The sequence below is a fragment of the Canis lupus genome, chromosome 9, assembly GCF_003254725.2.
Source record: "Canis lupus dingo isolate Sandy chromosome 9, ASM325472v2, whole genome shotgun sequence".
Classification (NCBI taxonomy): Eukaryota; Metazoa; Chordata; class Mammalia; order Carnivora; family Canidae; genus Canis; species Canis lupus.
In genome coordinates, this window is record NC_064251.1 from 6,232,775 (window position 1) to 6,249,674 (window position 16,900).

Sequence of the window (16,900 nt, forward strand, 5' to 3'; positions counted from 1 at the left end):
TGCCATTTAGTAAATTCGGGCTGGGTGTTGGGCAGATCAGTTAATCTCTCTGGGCCTCTGTGAATCAGACGGGAAAGATATCATCCTTGCGGAGTTGTGGGGAAACACAAAACCTAATAAGGATACAGAAGTGGAGCATCTGGGTGGCTCAGTGGTTGAGCATCTGCCTACGGCTCAGATTGTGATCCCAGGGTCCTGGGATCGAGTCCTGCATTGGGCTCCCTACAGGGAGCTTGCTTCTCCCTCTGCCTGTGTCTCTGCCTCTCTCTGTATCTCTCATGAATAAATAAATTTTAAAAATCTTAAAAAAAAAAAAAAAAAGGAGACGGAAGCCAATGATGAAGCTATGAGGATCCAGACTTGTCCGTGTGTGTGTGTGTGTGCGTGTGTGTGTGTGGTGAGAACCGGTCTGTTAGATTGTAAGTCCCTTAGAACACTGACCTGGTAAAGAAATCTTACCCTTTTCTACGGAATCAGAGGGATAAGCTCATAAGAATTCATGAAGGAAGATGCCATGGTAGACACCAGGAGTCATTCATTAGTGTCCCTAGCCTCCTCACCGGGCTTTCCTCTACCCCCTCTTCCTCTTGCTTTTCTTCCTCCTTCCCAAAAATCTCTGAAATGCTGCTGCCCTCATCATGCTGGACCTCATTTTGAAAGGGGGGTTCAGTATGAAACCAGGGAGAATGTAAAACAAAAAAAAAGAAAGAAAAGAAAAAGGAGAACAGGTCCCCAGATGCTGAGAAGGGAGTCAGCAGAGCCCAGGGGTTTGTGTGGGGAGGACCTCCAGCAGCTCCCGGTGGGGCTGCCCTGGTGGGAAGGGACTGGGGCAGGCGCTGCTCCCAAGGCAGGGGGGTGGCTGCTGTTTGCCATGCCCCTGGGTGCCCCTGAGCAAGTGGAACTACAGAGGGATCCACCCGGAATGATGACCCCTGGGTGTGTTTTCTCTATAGTTATGCCTTTCTCTATGGTGATTCCTTTTAGAGTTTCTCACTCCAAAAATCACTGGGCTGGAGGGCCAATTCTCCATGGGTCACTACTGTTAAAGTCGAGGACCAGAGGGACCCCCGCGCCCCCGTCTGTCTGGATGGAGTGAGTCCTTGAACCTTTGGTCCTAAGAATTCAGAAACGGTTTTGTGCCAGGAACTGTTCTGGCTGCGGAGGAAGCGGCCTAAACAAGGGTGACGAGGTAAGGAAGGCCCCGCGGGCGGGCGGACGGACGGACGGCAGTCTTGGAGGCGCGCCGGGTCGCGGGGAGCATCTGCCAAGTGCTACCAAGACACAGGCACAGGCTGGAGGATTAAGATGCTACGGCCGACGCCAGGCGCTGCGGGGACCCGGAGACCGCGGGGAAGGTGTCTGAGGTCAGGCGGTCAGGTGGCCCTGGGGTGGCTCTCCACGGGGTCTCGCCCCGGGGTCCTCCCCGCCCCGCGCATCCGCCCGGCTCCTCCTCCTCGGGACGTGCCCGGTGCCCCGGGGGGCCAGGCCGGGTCGCAGAGGCGCGCAGCAGGAGGCGCTCAGGTGCCCGGCGCGCACCGTGACACCGAGGGCGGGTGTCCCCAGCCGGCGCGTGACTCCGCCCCCGCCCGCCCCTGCTCGCGCCGTGCGCCTCGGGGCGCCGCACGCCGTCCCCGACTCCTCCTGGGTCGCCGCGGCGGAGCCCATGGAGCCGGCTCGGGGCGCCCCCCGGGGGGACGGCGGGGGCGAGGCGCTGCTGGCCGAGCTGGAGGCGCTGGTCCGCGACGTGGAGAGGGCGAGCTCGTGGTGGGAGCGCCACGGCGTGGACTGCGCCATCCTCGCGCTCAGCCTCCTCTCCCTGCCGGCCGGTGAGGGGCACGGGACGGGGCGACAGGGGGCCGGGCTGCGGCTGCGGAGGGGGCCGCGGGCTAGGACAGTGGCGAGGGAGATGGGGACCCCTGGGGACCGCGGCCTGGGGGAGATGTGCGTACTGCGGGGACCCTAGGAAGGACGGTTCGCCCCAAGTCCGAAAGTCTAGTTGCAGTGTCCTGCCATACGTCCCCAGAATGGGCGCTGGAGGGGGAAGGCCTGATGGCTTGAGGGGGAGGGAGGATTTTGAGAGGGATGAGAGGGACTGGAGGAGGGGAGGATGTTCCACTGGGGCACACCAGGGATGGAGCTTCCCCGGGACCTCCCCTGATGGGCACCTGCCTCGCTGCTGCCTCTGGCAGCCCCCAGGGCTTCAGCCCGCTTTGGGGCCAGGGTGTTTGGGCCCAAATCTCCAAGAGCTGGAGGAAAAGCCTGCCCCCCCCCCCCGCCCCCCATCCCCATTCTCCTTCCTCCATACAGGGTTCTTATGCCTGCGCTCGGAGAATGTCGTGGTCCTTGGGCTGGGCATCACCATCCTGGGTGTGTGCCACTACACACTCACTGTCAAGGGCAGCCACCTGGCCACTCACGGTGCGCTCACAGAATCTAAACGCTGGAACAAGATTTGGGAGCTTTTCTTCGTGGAGGTGAGCCTGGCTGGGGTGAGGGTGACTACGGGTACTGTGTTGGCATTGCTCTTTCTTTTCTCTTTCTTTTCTTTTCTTTTCTTTCTTTCTTTCTTTCTTTCTTTCTTTCTTTCTTTCTTTCTTTCTCTCTTTCTTTCTTCTTTCTCTTTTGCAATCTCATTGTTCCATGGAAACATGCAGGTGTGCACAGCTGTGTGTGCCTATGTGGACAGGCCACTGCAGCTGTTGGTATGTGTATCTAAGTGTGCAGCACGCTCTAGTCATGTGTGTGTGCATGTGTGCATAGCCCTAAGCCCTTGAGAGGGGGCTTCACTGGTGGGTAGAGAGCTGCGTGAGGAATGTATTCAAGTCCACTTATGGCAGTGCACCTGGCCTGGGCACCTCTGTTTCTCCTGGGGGCACCTACTTGCCTCTCTGTAGCACTGGACCAAGTGGTGATAGAACCTCCTCCTCTTAGCAGGACACCTGCCCTGGCTACCACCTTTGGGGCCTCCTGGTTTCATAGGAAAATGTGAACCCCGGCCAGGAAAGAGAGAGGGGACAGGGGCCTAGAGTGTCCCAACTCCAGAACATGCCCCTCTGATGCTTGACGATGGCCAAGCCATCCTGAGGACGCCCTCCTCTCCTGACCTAAGCCTTCCCTGACTTCCTTCGACTCCCTCCCGATTCTGCCTCACTCTTCTCACCTGTGGGCAAAGCCAGAGGTTTCTGGCCAGATCGTCCCTCTCTCTGGGTTGGTGTCAGGCCTTTCCAGTTCCTCTGTGGAACCTACCCCCTTCCGCTCCCCCCTTCCAGGTAGACCTTTGCCTGGCCGCCCAGATCCCTTAGGAACAAATATGAAAGCTGGCCCCAAGCAGTGCTTTTCTGCCACTGGTTACCATGACCAATTAACTCAGTTATTAACTTGATGTAGCTTTATGAAGGTTTCTATACTTAAACACGCATGCACAGACACATAGATGACATTTTATAGTTATACATCTCTTACCTAGTGCTCTCCATCTTCCCTCTCTACCCTTCCCCTCCTCTCCCACCTGTGCACATTTCTTTTTTAAGATTGTATTTATTCATGAGAGACCCACAGAGAGAGACAGACACAGGCAGAGGGAGAAGCAGACTCCCCGTGGGGACCCCAATTAGGAACTCGATCCCAGGACCCCGGGATAATGAGCTGAGCCAAAGGCAGGTGCTGAATCACTGAGCCACCCAGGTGTCCCCCTGCTCACGTTTCTAAAGTGCTAAGAACAAGAGGAACCTACAGGTTCCTGATCCTCAGGGTCCATTTCAAGCTATTTCCCTTCCCAGGGATCCCTGGGCATTGGTGCTAGCCAGACTCTGAGGCCTGGAGCTGGGGTCAGATGCCCCCTTGTTTGTAATCATGGGCAGGGGAGAAGCAGGGAACACAGCAGTTAGGATTAGCTCTGTGTGAACTTTTCAAAGCTGTCCTGAGTGCCAGGTGCCCTGGGGGCACCTAAGGATGAGTGAGTGCTGTGGATTTTGGACTCTTACAACAGGGAATTTGACTGTACAGAGGTCAAATTTCACTGTGCAGCTGAATGACCTGGAGGCCCAGGCTTGTTGGAAGAGAGCGCCCTGGCCACCCTATGTACCAGGTTCCCCAGGTGAATCTGATACCCACCAAAGTCTGAGAACGCCCTGGCTTCTGTTCTGGGGAACAAGGCAGCTATGGTGGATGCCGAGAGAAGGCAGGGAGCTGAGGACACCTCTACTGAGAAGCTTCGCCAGCTTCCCCAGGTTCCTCGCTGAAGAGCGGCAGGGAATCAGTGTCTAGTAGACAGGCCCCCAGGGCCTGGCCTCACCTTTGTTTTTTTGTATGTTCAGCTCGTAGCACCAGGTCAAACTCCTGGTAGGTGTTTTGTCAGTGGTTATTATGATGACTCTGCAGGTGATGTGGGGGAAAGGTCCAGGAAAAAGCCAGTGAGTGGAGGGTCCTGTCTAGAGGCCCGTGAGCCCCCTATGGTGGAGGAGGCGTGGTTCTCCCCTCCGTGTCCTGACTGCTGGTGGACACGTCACAAGTGGTTTGGTTCTGGCTATGCCCCTGCCGGGGGTCTCCCCATACCCCTGGCCTTAGTGGGCCAAGTGGAATCCTCAGGCAGGATGCTGGTCTTGGCAGCCAGGCAGGGCCCAGCGTGGGGACACAACCTTTGAAGTCACATGCCCAGCCCCGCTGGTCGCCTGACCTTGGGCAAGTTACTTAATTCAGCGTTGGCTTCCTCATCGAATAGACAGAAATAATAACATCACTGGCCTGATGGAGCCAGTGCGAGGATTAAATGCGACCTCAGAGATCTGGATTTAGGGTATACGCCTGACTCTTGGATGCTCCCCAAGTGTTGGCGCTGCTCCTTTTTTCTGGAGGGAGCATGCCGTCAGCTGCGAGGAGAGGGTTAGCAGTTTCGCTGTTCTTGTCTGTTAGTGTTGTTTGTGTTTTTTATTTTTTTTATTTTTGTGTGTGTATGTTTTAAAGATTATTTATTTATTTATTTATTTATTTATTTATTTATTTATTTATTTATTCATGAGAGACACACACACACACACACAGAGGCAGAGACACAGGCAGAGGGAGAAGCAGGCTCCATGCAGGGAGCCTGACATGGGACTCGATTCTGGGACTCCAGGATCATGCCTTGGGCTAAAGGCAGGCGCTAAACCGCTGAGCCACCCAGGGATCCCCCTGTTGTTTGTGTTTGACAGAAAGGTTCATGCATTTTGCCGAGCTGGACAGATCTGAATGTGAGTGTGTGAGTGTGTGTGTGCACATCTGCTGCCCACCACCTGTTCTCTGTGAGGATGTGTTCTCGCTGCCCGGGACACTCCTGGACCCCCGACTCCCCACTTCTGCTGTGTCCTGTAGTCTTCTCTCTTTGATCCTCCTCTCATTGGCCACCTGTGCTCCACCCCAGCCTTCACCCTCAAGAACTTTATTACAAGTTACATGTGTGTAAGTGTCCTTACTATAGAATGGTCTAGTTTTCTGGTCTGTAGCCCAGGGCGTCAGTGAGTGTCTTTGGTGTCCCCATGCACCCAGGTTTGGCCAAGTTTGTCTCTGGGTCCACTGGCTTGAGCTGCAGGGTGGGATAGGGGCCTGATCCTCTCTGACTGCTGGGATCTGGGGGGAGGGGCAGGCAGGAGGGACAGTGCAGTGACACTCCAGTTGTGGCTGTTTCTTTGAGGTATCCCCAGTCATACACCCAACCCGCACTAGAGTGAGCTTCCCATTTCTGGTCTACATGAGAACGTTCTGTTCCTCCTGCTGGTGAGCCTCTGAGCCTCTCCCCAGTCCAGTGATGGTCCTGGCTTTCCCTGCAAGAGCACCTGCCCCCTCTGTCCTAGGTTATGTGATGAGACCACAGGAGGGTGGGGGCAGGATGGGGTGGGCAGGGCAGTCCTTGGTTTTAATCCCACAGCTTGAGAAGGATCAACGCCCCCCCCCCCCCCAACGAATCTGAGGGCTTTACGGACTTCTCTGTATTTCACTCACAGTCAAGTTACTTCCTTAGTAGGGACACCTGGGTGGCTCGGTGGTTGAACATCTGCCTTCGGCTCAGGTCTTGATCCCGCGATCTTGGGATCCCGTGGTCCTGGGATCGAGTTCGGGGTCAGGCTTCCTGCAGGGAGCCTGCTTCTCCTTCTGCCTATGTCTCTGCCTCTCTGTGTCTTTCATGAATAAATAAATAAATCTTTTTTTTAAAAGATTTTATTTATTTATTCATAGAGACAGAGAGAGAGGCAGAGACACAGGCAGAGGGAGAAGCAGGCATCATACAGAGAGCCTGATGTGGGACTCGATCCAGGGTCTCCAGGATCACACCTGGGCTGCAGGTGGCACTAAACCGCTGCGCCACTGGGGCTGCCCATAAATAAATCTTAAAGAAAAAAAAGTTGCTTTCTGAGTGGGAGAGAACAGGTCGATCCAGTACTAAGCTCTTTAGTGTGTCTCAACCTCAAACCTTCCTTCTAAAAGTTGGCTTTGTGCTGCAGGGGTGGGGTCACAGCTGATCCAAGGAAACTGGGGGGGCTGGCTCTGCCCTGAGGGAAGGGGTGTCACACAGGGGAATGTCATCACCTTTGCTGGAGTCCCATGTAGAGCTCAGAAGCCCCAGCCTGGGCCCGATTCTCAAGTTCAGTGTGGCCATTACCTTCTGGGCTGTCTCTAACAGCCACCCAACTGTGGCTCTCTGTCCCCTCCCGAATCTTGTGGGGCATTGGTCTGAGTATGCCCGACTGTGATTTTTAATTTTTTTAATTTTAAAAATTTATTCAGAGGGCAAGACTAGATCTGTAGTACAAAATATACTTTTGTGAACAAACAGACTTTAGTTTTGAAATAATTATAGATTCACAGGACTTGGCAAAAATACGGCAGAGAGGTCCAGGGTACCTTTCACCCAGCTTTCCCCATTAGTTACATTTATATCCTTTTTTAAAAAATATGTTACTTGGGGGATCCCTGGGTGGCTCAGCGGTTTGGTGCCTGCCTTCGGCCCAGGGCATGATTCTGGGGTCCCGGGATCAGCTCCTGCTTTGGGCTCCCTGCATGGAGCCTGCTTCTCCCTCTGCCTGTGTCTCTACCTCTCTCTCTCTCTCTCTCTCTGTGTCTCTCATGAATAAATACATAAAATCTTTTTTAAAAAAGGATGTTATTTATTTATTTTAGAGGGAGAGAGAGAGTGTGTGTGTGAGTAGGGGGAAGAGCAGAGGGAGAGAGATGAGCAGACTGCACTGAGCATGGGGCCCGATGTGGGGCTTGATTCCAACCACCCAGGTGCCCCTTTTTATATAACATTTATATTTATTACAAGTTACATGTATATGAGTCTCCTTCAGTAGCCAGACCAGAAAATTGACATTGGACTGTGTGTGTGTGTGTGTGTGTGTGTGTGTGTGTATCTCTGCCATTTTACCATGTTCAGATTTGGAAAATGGACTTTCAAGTAGCCCCCACCCCACTGTCCTCAGCTTTGGTGTAGCTTCCTCAAAGATAAGCCCAAGGACTCTGGGAAGAGGGTCTCGTGGCAATCCCTACTCCCGTGGGTCTATAAGGCCCGGCTCCTGGTGGCAGGGACCGTGGTGGCCTTGCATATGGCCCTCGGAGGCAGAGGACCCTGGAGCAGGGCCAGGGAGTCATGTGTGGATGGCAGCCCAAGTGTGAGGACTGCAGCCTTGAGGGAGGAGCTTGGGGAGGAGAGGGCAAACTCCCCATTAGCACGATAGTGGCTCCCCAGCAGGGCGAGGACACCCTGCTTGAGGGGGGGCTCCGGGGCTGGGACAGCGTCGGTCCAGGCTGAGTGGCAATGGGCCAGCAATGTTGTCCACATCACTGAGCTGCTCCTCCCTGACAAGTCCTCCACTGGGTGCTGGGGTCACAACAATGACCCAGACCCACTTCTAGTTCCCCAAGGGCTCATAGTCAGGTGGGGAAACAGATACACATGAATGACATGGAAATAATAAAATTCCCGATTATATCATCGGACACTTACTGGGTGCTTACTGTGTACTTTATGCGAATTGTTGCATTTAGTAGTGATGCCTCCCTGTGAGTGGAAGCTGTGATTACCCTCACTTCATAGATAAGGAAACACTGGTCTGAGAGGTTAAGTCACTTGGCCAAGGCTGCTCACCCTTAAAATGTGCAGCCAGGGATCAGGGCAGGTGGAATGTGACAGGGGCATCAACCAGGTGTGTAGGGTATGAACACAGAGAGAGCACAGAAAGCACAGGGAGCACATGGCAGGGATAGGACCAATATCTCCAGATATCTTTGGCTGTTGTGACTGGTGTGTGTGTATGTGTGTGTGTGTGCGTGTGTGCATGTTACTGGCACCTAGTGGGTAGAGCCCAGGGGTGCATCTGGGATATACTCTACAAGAAAAGAATTGGTTGCTTATCTGAAATTTGAATTTACCTGCGGATCCTATACTTTATCTGACAAACCTATTGCTGAGGCCCGGGGAGCCCCAGAGGCCCCCACCACCCTGAAGCCAACATGAAGGGGCTGCTCAGCTCCTCGGAATCAGTGAGAGAGGGCCTGGAGGGAGCCCGGGGCCTGTCCTGCCTCAGGGCAGCTGGCCCGGGACAGCAAGGCACCTTTCCGTCCCATCTGGTCCATGCTTGTTTGGCCCCTGCCCCTGTGCCCACTTTGGCAGTGATCCCACCATGCCCTAAACCCTAAGCTGGAAACCTGGTCATAGCCCTTAATCCCTCTTGCTCCTCCCAGATCTGTCCCTCTTGCCTGTCCCATCCCCATTCCTTTTCCAACAGCCTGCAGCCATCACCTGTCTTGTCCTGCCCCTCCCCTCCCAATCCAGTAGAATGACCTGTTTACATCCCAACTTTGCATCATAATTTTATTATCATGGGTTTTAATACTGCCAGGTCATTGTTCGTTTAAAAAAATAAAAGGGCAGCCCGGGTGGCTCAGCGGTTTAGAGCCACCGCCTTCAGCCCAGGGCATGATCCTGGAGACCCGGGATCAAGTCCCACTTTGGGCTCCTTGCATGGAGCCTGCTTCTCTCTCTCTCACTCACTTTTTCTCTGTGTGTTTCTCATGAATAAATAAAAAATAAAAAAAATCTTTAAAAAAATTAAAAAATAATATTCAAGGGCATGGGAATCCCTGGGTGGCTCAGCGGTTTGGCGCCTGCCTTTGGCCCAGGGCGTGATCCTGGAGTCCTGGGATTGAGTCCCACATCGGGCTGCTTGCATGGAGCCTGCTCCTCCCTCTGCCTGTGTCTCTGCCTTTCTCTCTCTGTGTCTCTCATGAATAAATGAATAAAATCTTTAAAAAAATATTCGAGGACATGTAAGAGATCAAGGACCTCCCAGGAGGAAAGTGGGGACCTGGGGCTTCACTGAGGTAGGAAGAGCTGTAACTGCATAGTTTTTGAATTCTGAATTATATAAATATATTACCTATTTGAAGGGTCAGTTTTTTCAAACCACCGCCTTAGCTGTTAACTATCTTTGGCCCTCGGCAGAGGTCTGAGGGTGCTTCCGAGTGCAGACAGCCAAGTGAAGGAATAGGTGAACGAGGAGATACTTGGGGTCCCTGACGCTGAGTGGAGAGAAGTGTCAAGAGGATGTGCCCTGGTGCCTGCCCCGTGCATACTGTGGCCACTTGCAGTGCCTGAGTGCTGCTAAGAGACCGGGGCCCTTAATTAATTCTTCCTGAGGGGCACAGAGCATAGCCACAGGAAGAAGCAACACCTAACTTAGGGCGCCTGGCTGGCTCTGTTGATGGAGCGGCTGCCTTCAGCTCAGGTCATGATCTCAGGGTCCTGGGATCGAGCGCTGCATCTGCAATGGGCTCCCTGCTCAGTGGGGAGTCTGCTTCTCCCTCTCCTCTTCCTCCCTGCTCGTGCTTTCTCTCTCTCAAATAAGTAAATAAAATCTAAAAATATATATGGTTTCTTAAAAAAAAGAAAAAAGAGCTGCTTCTTCCAAGTTCCATGGGGTAGAACTTGAGATTCCAAACACACGCTCGCAGGCCTTGGCCAGAGGCAGGCTGGCCTCTGAGGGGGCCCAGCGGCCCCCAGCTGCAGCCCCTCGCGCCAGGGGCTGGAAGCCTCTGCCTGGAACTGGAACCAACCACACGGCCCCAGTGGGCACGTGCTCTGGAGACCCGAAGGCCTGGAAGAGATGTCAAAACAGGTGACAAAAGCAGCGAGCACAACCCACCCCTGGGAGAGTTACCTCCCTGAAGAGCAGAGCCCTCGTCCTGCCTCCAGGGCCGGGCTGTGCCCGTTGGGCAGGTCTGTCTGCGGTACAGCTTCCGCGGAGCGTCCTTGCTGTGCCCCTCGGTGTCCTTGGCTGGAGCTTCCGGTTACATTTTCGTGCCGTTTTAGTCCAAGTTTCTGCAGATGGAGCGTGAAGACAATGTCTTTCCTGATTTGTCTTCTCCTGGCTTTGCCTCTGCTGCCTGGATCCAGAGCCTGGGGACCCGCTGCCTTGCAGTTGGTGGCTCGTCTCAGGGGTCTGTCTGATGGCTTATCTTGGGTGGATTCTGGGTTCAAATCCTACCTCTGCCGCCTTCCTCCCTGGGTGACCTGGGGTGGTCACGTGGCCTCTCTCTGTCTTGGTTTCTGCTTCTATCAAGGGTGGATCATAAGGCCGCTGACCCGCTGGGCTTGGAAGATGAACAGATGACACGTGTGAGGTGCAGGGCACTGAGCACTCGGTGAAGGCTGTTCGGCTGTCTTCACGAGGCTCACAGTGATCCCAACTGGGAAACTCTTGGTGTTCTTCTGGAAACAGGCAGGCGGCCTCTTCGACAAAATTAGCAAAATCTTCTGGCCTGATTAAAATATTGGAGGAGGCTGACATCTGCATTTTCATTTGCATGTATCTGCATAAGAAACACCTTAGTGCTGCTTTTGCATTTGGAACCACTGCCCTCCTCCGAGTCCAGAACTGCTGTCCCGCTGTGGCTCCTGGGCAGTTTGGAAGAATCCCATGAGGATGAGGACAAGGGCGCAGACCAGAGGAGTCGGCCCTGGGGAGCAATTCACACTCAGCCCCCACCGGGGCACCTGGTCCTGGTCGCCACCCTCAGGGACATATCACTCCTGCACCCCTCCCCACACTGCCAGGGGCTCAGAATGCAAAGCAGTGCTCTGAAGATACAGAGGTTTCCAAGAGAAACAGGCACAAAATAATTGCAATAGGGTGCCAAGAGCTTTACCCCCCTGACAGCCCCCTCAGGCCTGCAGGCTTGCCTGGGTGGTCAGTGGCAGAGTGGCAGCTGGGGCTTCCCAGTTGCTTCCCACCTCCAAACACTTAGCATCGCCACACTGAGTGGGTGCAGCTCTTTTGACTGGCTGCCACCCTGTGGTCATGGATACCTGCGAGCTGATGGTGTGGGTAGCTGGGGGGTGTGAGGCAGGGAGGCCCTGGAAATGCAGCTTCGGGGGATGGTGGGTGTTCTCAGGGCTTGCAAAGGTCCTGCTTTGCTTGACTGTGCCCGACATGGACTCCGGTGCCCTCTCTGGCCCCTCCTCCAGGTATGCTCTGCCTTCAGCGCTGAGTACGCCAAGTATGGACATGTCAAGATGCACCACGGTTACACCAACGTTTTGGGCCTGGGGGACTCAAGCACGTGGAGGTTGCCTTGCCTCAACCGCTATGTGTACATGTTCCTGGCTCCTCTCTTGATCCCCATCATAACCCCACTGGTGGCTGTGGGTGAGTATGCCAGGGCTGTGCCCTGGCACGACCTGCTTCCCCGCTTTCCTTACTTCCCCTCCTGGCTTCCCGGAGGCCTGAGACAGCCATGCAGGGTGGAAGGGCCCTGGACCCAGGGCCAAGTCTGGCTCTGCCACTTACTTACTGGCTGATGACCATCAGCAGGTAATTTAACCACTCTGACTCAGGTTCTCACCTGGTCCTCAAGGGTGGTGTGAAAGCACTGTGAGGTCATGCATATAAAAATACTTCGCACATGCCTCAGGTTACACTGCATGTTAATATCATGGGAGCAATATCATACGGCGGAAGGAGGGGCGGGAGGGCAGCACACCTGGGTCCCAGCCCTGGGTCCCTGCGACTTACTAGCAGAGTGGCCTCTGTCAAGTTGCTTAATACTCTGCTTCCATATCCAGAAAATGGGTGGACGTACTTTTCGGGACTGTGTGGATGCACTCTTGGCCCTAGTTAGCTCACTAGTTAGCAGCACTGGGGCCGCAGGGAGCCGGCTTGTGTCGGAGCAGCACCTTGCCCTCCCCTGACCCCGGCACTCTACGTCTTGCTCCCTCTGGCAGAGCGGCTGAGGAAGGTGGAGCTCAGGTTGGCTGCACGGTCGCTGGGCCTGATTTTCCTGGGCCTCTATGCTCACTACTGGGTGCTCCTGAACGTGTCTGGCTTCAGGAGCCCTGGCTCGGCCCTGCTCTGCATGCTCACCACCAGATCCCTGCTGGCCCACCCTTACCTCCACGTGAACATCTTCCAGGTGAGCCCCCCCCGCCCCCCCGCTAGACTCAGTGTTCTAGGGAGAGAGAGGGGCATTCATTCCTCCACTTTCCACCCCAAACTCTCTGTGGGTTATCAGGTAAAGAATTTGCTTCTCTTCAACACTGGCTACCATTCACATGTGGATGGTGGATGGAAGATTTAAGAAACTTCTACGCCTTTGGCACTTGATTAGGTGCTGTGGAGGGATAAGTGATTAAGAAGGACCCCATTTCCTGCCCTCGGGGCACTTACTGTGATAAGCCCAAGTGACATGAGCTGTGGGCCATTACAGAGGCCCCAGTGCAGGCCACGAGGCTGGAGAAGCCAGAGACAGGAGGTCTCCATGGGGGCCAGGGGCTCAGTACTCAGATCCAGGGTCATTTCCATATGGATGTGACCCTGCTCCCTGGACATGAAGCCAATGATGACTTCATCTCAAAGTGCACCGCTCCTGGAGTCATCCTGCCACCTGCCTGTCCTGCTAGTGCAGATGCTTCCATTCACTTCCAAACCCCTTAGGGGAGGCATTTATCCATACTTGTTGAGTGAAAAACTGCACGAGGGTACACAAACTTGATCTTGAACCCTGAGCAGGATTGTGACTGGTGCAAAGAAACCAGGGAAGGGTCTCTCCAGGACGAGACAAAGGCATAGTGGCATGAGAGCAAGCAGTGGGCAGTAGTGGGCATGTCAGTACCATGAAGTCCAAGGGGCATCCAGGCCAAGCCCCTCATTTGTACGGATGGAGACAGAGGCCCAGAGATGGGTGAGACTGAGTTCAGAGCACAGGCGGAAGAGTCCCAGCCTCTCGCCTCTCTGGGTCCTGCCAGAGTGGGAGTGAGGGAGGCAGAAGGACCCACTGGGTCCCCAAGTGGTAGGTGGGGATGTCCAGGGCAGGGTGGGGAGGTACAGGGCTGCCCGGCCCAGCCCTAGGGTGTGACCCCCGTGTCTGTCACAGCACATTGGGCTGCCCATGTTCTCCCGGGACAAGAAACCCCCCCGGATTCACATGATGAGCCTGGGCGTGCTGAACTTGCCGCGGCTGCCTGTGCTGGACTGGGCCTTTGGCCACTCCATCATCAGCTGCCACGTGGAGCATCACTTCTTCCCCCGGCTCTCTGACAATATGTGCCTGAAGGTAGGTGGGGATTGGGCTGGATGAACCGACTATCCGAGGGCAGAGGGGGGTGACCCTCAGGGTCCACCTGAACCCTGGGCCCCCTGGCTGGCCTGGCCTGAAGTACCCTGGAAGTCAGCCCTGTGCACAAGCAGCAGTGTGCGTTTCTGATCAGAGACGTGTGGGTTTCTTACTCCCACGGTGACTCTGGACAAGTTAACTGAATGTCGAGGGGCTGCAGCTTCCTCATCTGGAAGATGAGAGTAAGCAGTGCTTGCTGGCAGGCTTTAAGGATGAAAGGAGATGGACCTGAAATGCTGGGTACACAGTATGTGCTTGGTCAAAGGGAGCCCCAGTTTTTATTCCCTATGCCAAGGAGGACTGTCATGGAGTTGGGCACCCTGGGTGAGGGGATGTGGATGAGAAGCCCCCGACCCCTTTTCCTTGCCTGCTGGGAGGGGAGAGGTAGGAATCCCACCTACCCCTGCTGCCCCTCAGCTCCTCCAGAGCATCATGGAACCAGGAGACAGGGGCTGGGGCCGAGAGGAGGAAGGGCTCCCCATGGGGAGGGGGTCTTGGCTCAGTGGCCTCTCTTGCCCATCTCCTGGCAGGTGAAGCCCGTGGTGTCCCAGTACCTCCATGAGAAGCAGCTGCCGTACAACGAGGACTCTTACCTGGCTCGCTTCAGGCTGTTTCTCAGTCGTTATGAGGAGTTCATGGTACAGACCCCTCCCATCACCGAGCTGGTGGGACTGCAGTGAGGGGTGGGCAGCACAGTCACCCTGCACCCCCCCCTCCCTGGCCCAACCTTAGCCCTCTTGCTTCTGCTGGCCTTCCCTCCGCCCAGGAGGGCTTGGGCCCTTCCCCACTGCAGTGGCTGCTAAGGAGCCCTCTCCCTGGGGAGCATAGGGAGAGGCTACTTTTGGCAGACTTTCCTGGTTTCTCAGCCAGAGAAGCCTCTGCAAGGCAGAGGCTCAGCAACTCCTGAGACCTGCACCATCAGTGAAATCCAAGTGTATGTGTTTTGTGGGGAGAGCATTCCAGGGGAACTAAGGGCATAAATAAGAGTGTAAATAGTTTTGAGCTTGACCTTGGCTAGCTTGAGAAAAAATCTGCTTTGTTCCATGATGTTTAGAAGGGGTGGACCCAAAAGAACTATCAATTGCAAAGAGAAAAATTACTGAGAAGGTAGTCAAGGCTGGAGGGGGGTGATGGGCATAGGGTCTAGAGGACAGGCGGCCTTTGAGGGGAGATGGCGGAAGACAGGGTGCAGATACAAGGATTTGGAATCAGGAGCAGGGCTTGCCTGTGAACAGGCGCCTGCAGCCTGAGAGGGAGGCAGGGATACAGAGAATCACCGATGCCAGCCAGAGGAAGAAGGCAGCGTGCTAAGACACCACTGAGAGTCAGCCCAAAGTGGGCAGCCTGGAGAGAGGGCTGGGGGCCACCCTAACCTGTGGCTGGATGAGAGGGCGCAAGGAAGGGCCCCCAGCTGGAGGCAGAGGGAGGGACAGAAGAGGCCAGGCCTATGACAGGAGCCAGAGCAGTTAGTCCAAAGCACAGTTTCTTATGTTGGCAGTATTGACATTATGGCCAGATGGTTCCTTGTCACTGGGCCCTATCCTGGGCATCCTAGGATGTTTAGCAGCATCCCTGGCTTTTACCCACAGGGATGCCAGGAACCCAAGTTGTGACAATCAAAAATGTCTCCAGACATTGCCAACTAACTGTCCCCTAGGGGGCAAAATCATCTCTGGTTGCAAACGTGCAAGTCGTGTTTTAGCACACAACTGCCTTGTTTTTCAGTGAAGCCTTGGACAGGGTGGAGGGCTCTCATGCTGGCTCTGATGCTGGGAAGGCTAAATGCAGCCATTGGGATGGGCAGAGGGGTTAGACAGCAGGCCACGCCGTCCTGTCAGCCTGGTCCTGGTGGAGAACCCATCTCTGGCCCCCTAGATCCATTCCCTACCCTACTCTTTCTCCACCCTGCCTTCCTCTACCAAAGACCACAGCTGCTTCTGTGCGGTGCCCTTTCCCACAGCTCTCACTACTTTTGAAACTGCTTCCTCCTTTTGTTCCTTCGGGCCCTGGGTGGAAATGGCTTCCAGCCGTTGCTAGCCAGGGGGGCTTCACCATCCACTGGATCCTGCCCACACCTCTGTAAGAAGTTCCTTCATTAAACTCTTTTCAATCAGCCCTTTTGAGTGTGCCATCTGTTTCTTGCTGGGAGGCTGATAGAGCAGAGTTCTGGATCCAAGCAGCCCTCTTGGAACAGGAAAGGGTTGGCAGCCTCCCCAGCTGGCTGCTTTGCTATACGTTACTGCTGCTCTTTTGAAATGCATTAACAGCTCAGAAGTGGCCCTCGGGTCTGGGAATGTGATTAATCAAACTGCTAATTCTCCAAATGACAAAATGCAATGTCAGAAAAGGTCCCATTGCATAGTCCTGGCTAATGACCCAAACCATCCTAATCCATACCAATGACTCATTATTATTGATCTGGGCCTGAGTGGGGAATGGGCAGCCCTCGTACCAGACCTGGCTGTACCACAGGAGCCTGGGAACAAGACACTTGATTTCTTTGCGGCTCGATTTTCTGTCACTCTAAGGATGTGGGCTGGGAATGCAATGGGGGTTGAGAGGGAAGGAGGGGGTGATAGGAGAGACTCTACAGAGACCTAAGATCTAATTTACAGAGGTATATGGGAGGTGATAATATTGATGATGGTGATGACGATAGCTAACATTTTCAGAACTTATGGCAAACATTTTTTTGAGAGGGAAGGGGAAGGGAGGGGCAGAAGGAAAGGGAGAGAATCTCAAGCAGGCTCCACACCCAGCACAGAGCCCTACACGGGGCCCAATCCCCCGGACCCTGAGATCATGACTTGAGCTGAAATCAAGAGTCAGGCACTTAACCTATGGAGTCACCCAGGTGTCCCGAGATAATATGTATTTTGGGCTTGGTGGACCATATGGTGTCAGTCACCACTACTCAAGGCAAGTGTGAAAACAGCCTCCGAAAATATGTAAAGAAATGAGCATCGCTGTGTTCTAATAAAACTTACTTCTTTTAACTTTATGTCATTTTCATAGGCCACAAAATATTATTCTTCTCAATTGTTTAACCATTTAAGGATGGAAAAACCATTAGCTTGCACTAGCACGAAAACGGGTGCTGGGTTAGGATTTGGCGTTCAAGCCCCTCCCTGGTCTAGAGGGACAGGCACAAAACACAAGGACTTGGTAAAAACCAGGAACAGTGTTTACTTCTCAGCCGGGTGTGTGTGTGTGTGTGTGTGTGTGTGTGTGAGAGACAAAGAGAGGCACGTGTCCG

The 16,900-nt window shown here is 54.4% G+C and overlaps 1 protein-coding gene across 1 annotated transcript in view; it reads left to right on the forward strand.

The window, feature by feature from the left end:
* Positions 1 to 15,759, forward strand: part of FADS6 (fatty acid desaturase 6) — a 26,163-nt gene extending 10,404 nt beyond the window's left edge. Inside the window, exons 2-7 of the mRNA XM_025467927.3 lie at positions 1,564 to 1,826; positions 2,308 to 2,474; positions 11,501 to 11,681; positions 12,257 to 12,444; positions 13,405 to 13,584; positions 14,175 to 15,759. Coding sequence (XP_025323712.2) covers positions 1,564 to 1,826; positions 2,308 to 2,474; positions 11,501 to 11,681; positions 12,257 to 12,444; positions 13,405 to 13,584; positions 14,175 to 14,324 — 1,129 coding nt within the window. The 3' untranslated portion in view covers positions 14,325 to 15,759. The remainder of the gene's footprint in view (positions 1 to 1,563; positions 1,827 to 2,307; positions 2,475 to 11,500; positions 11,682 to 12,256; positions 12,445 to 13,404; positions 13,585 to 14,174) is intronic.
* The last annotated feature ends 1,141 nt before the right edge of the window (positions 15,760 to 16,900 follow it).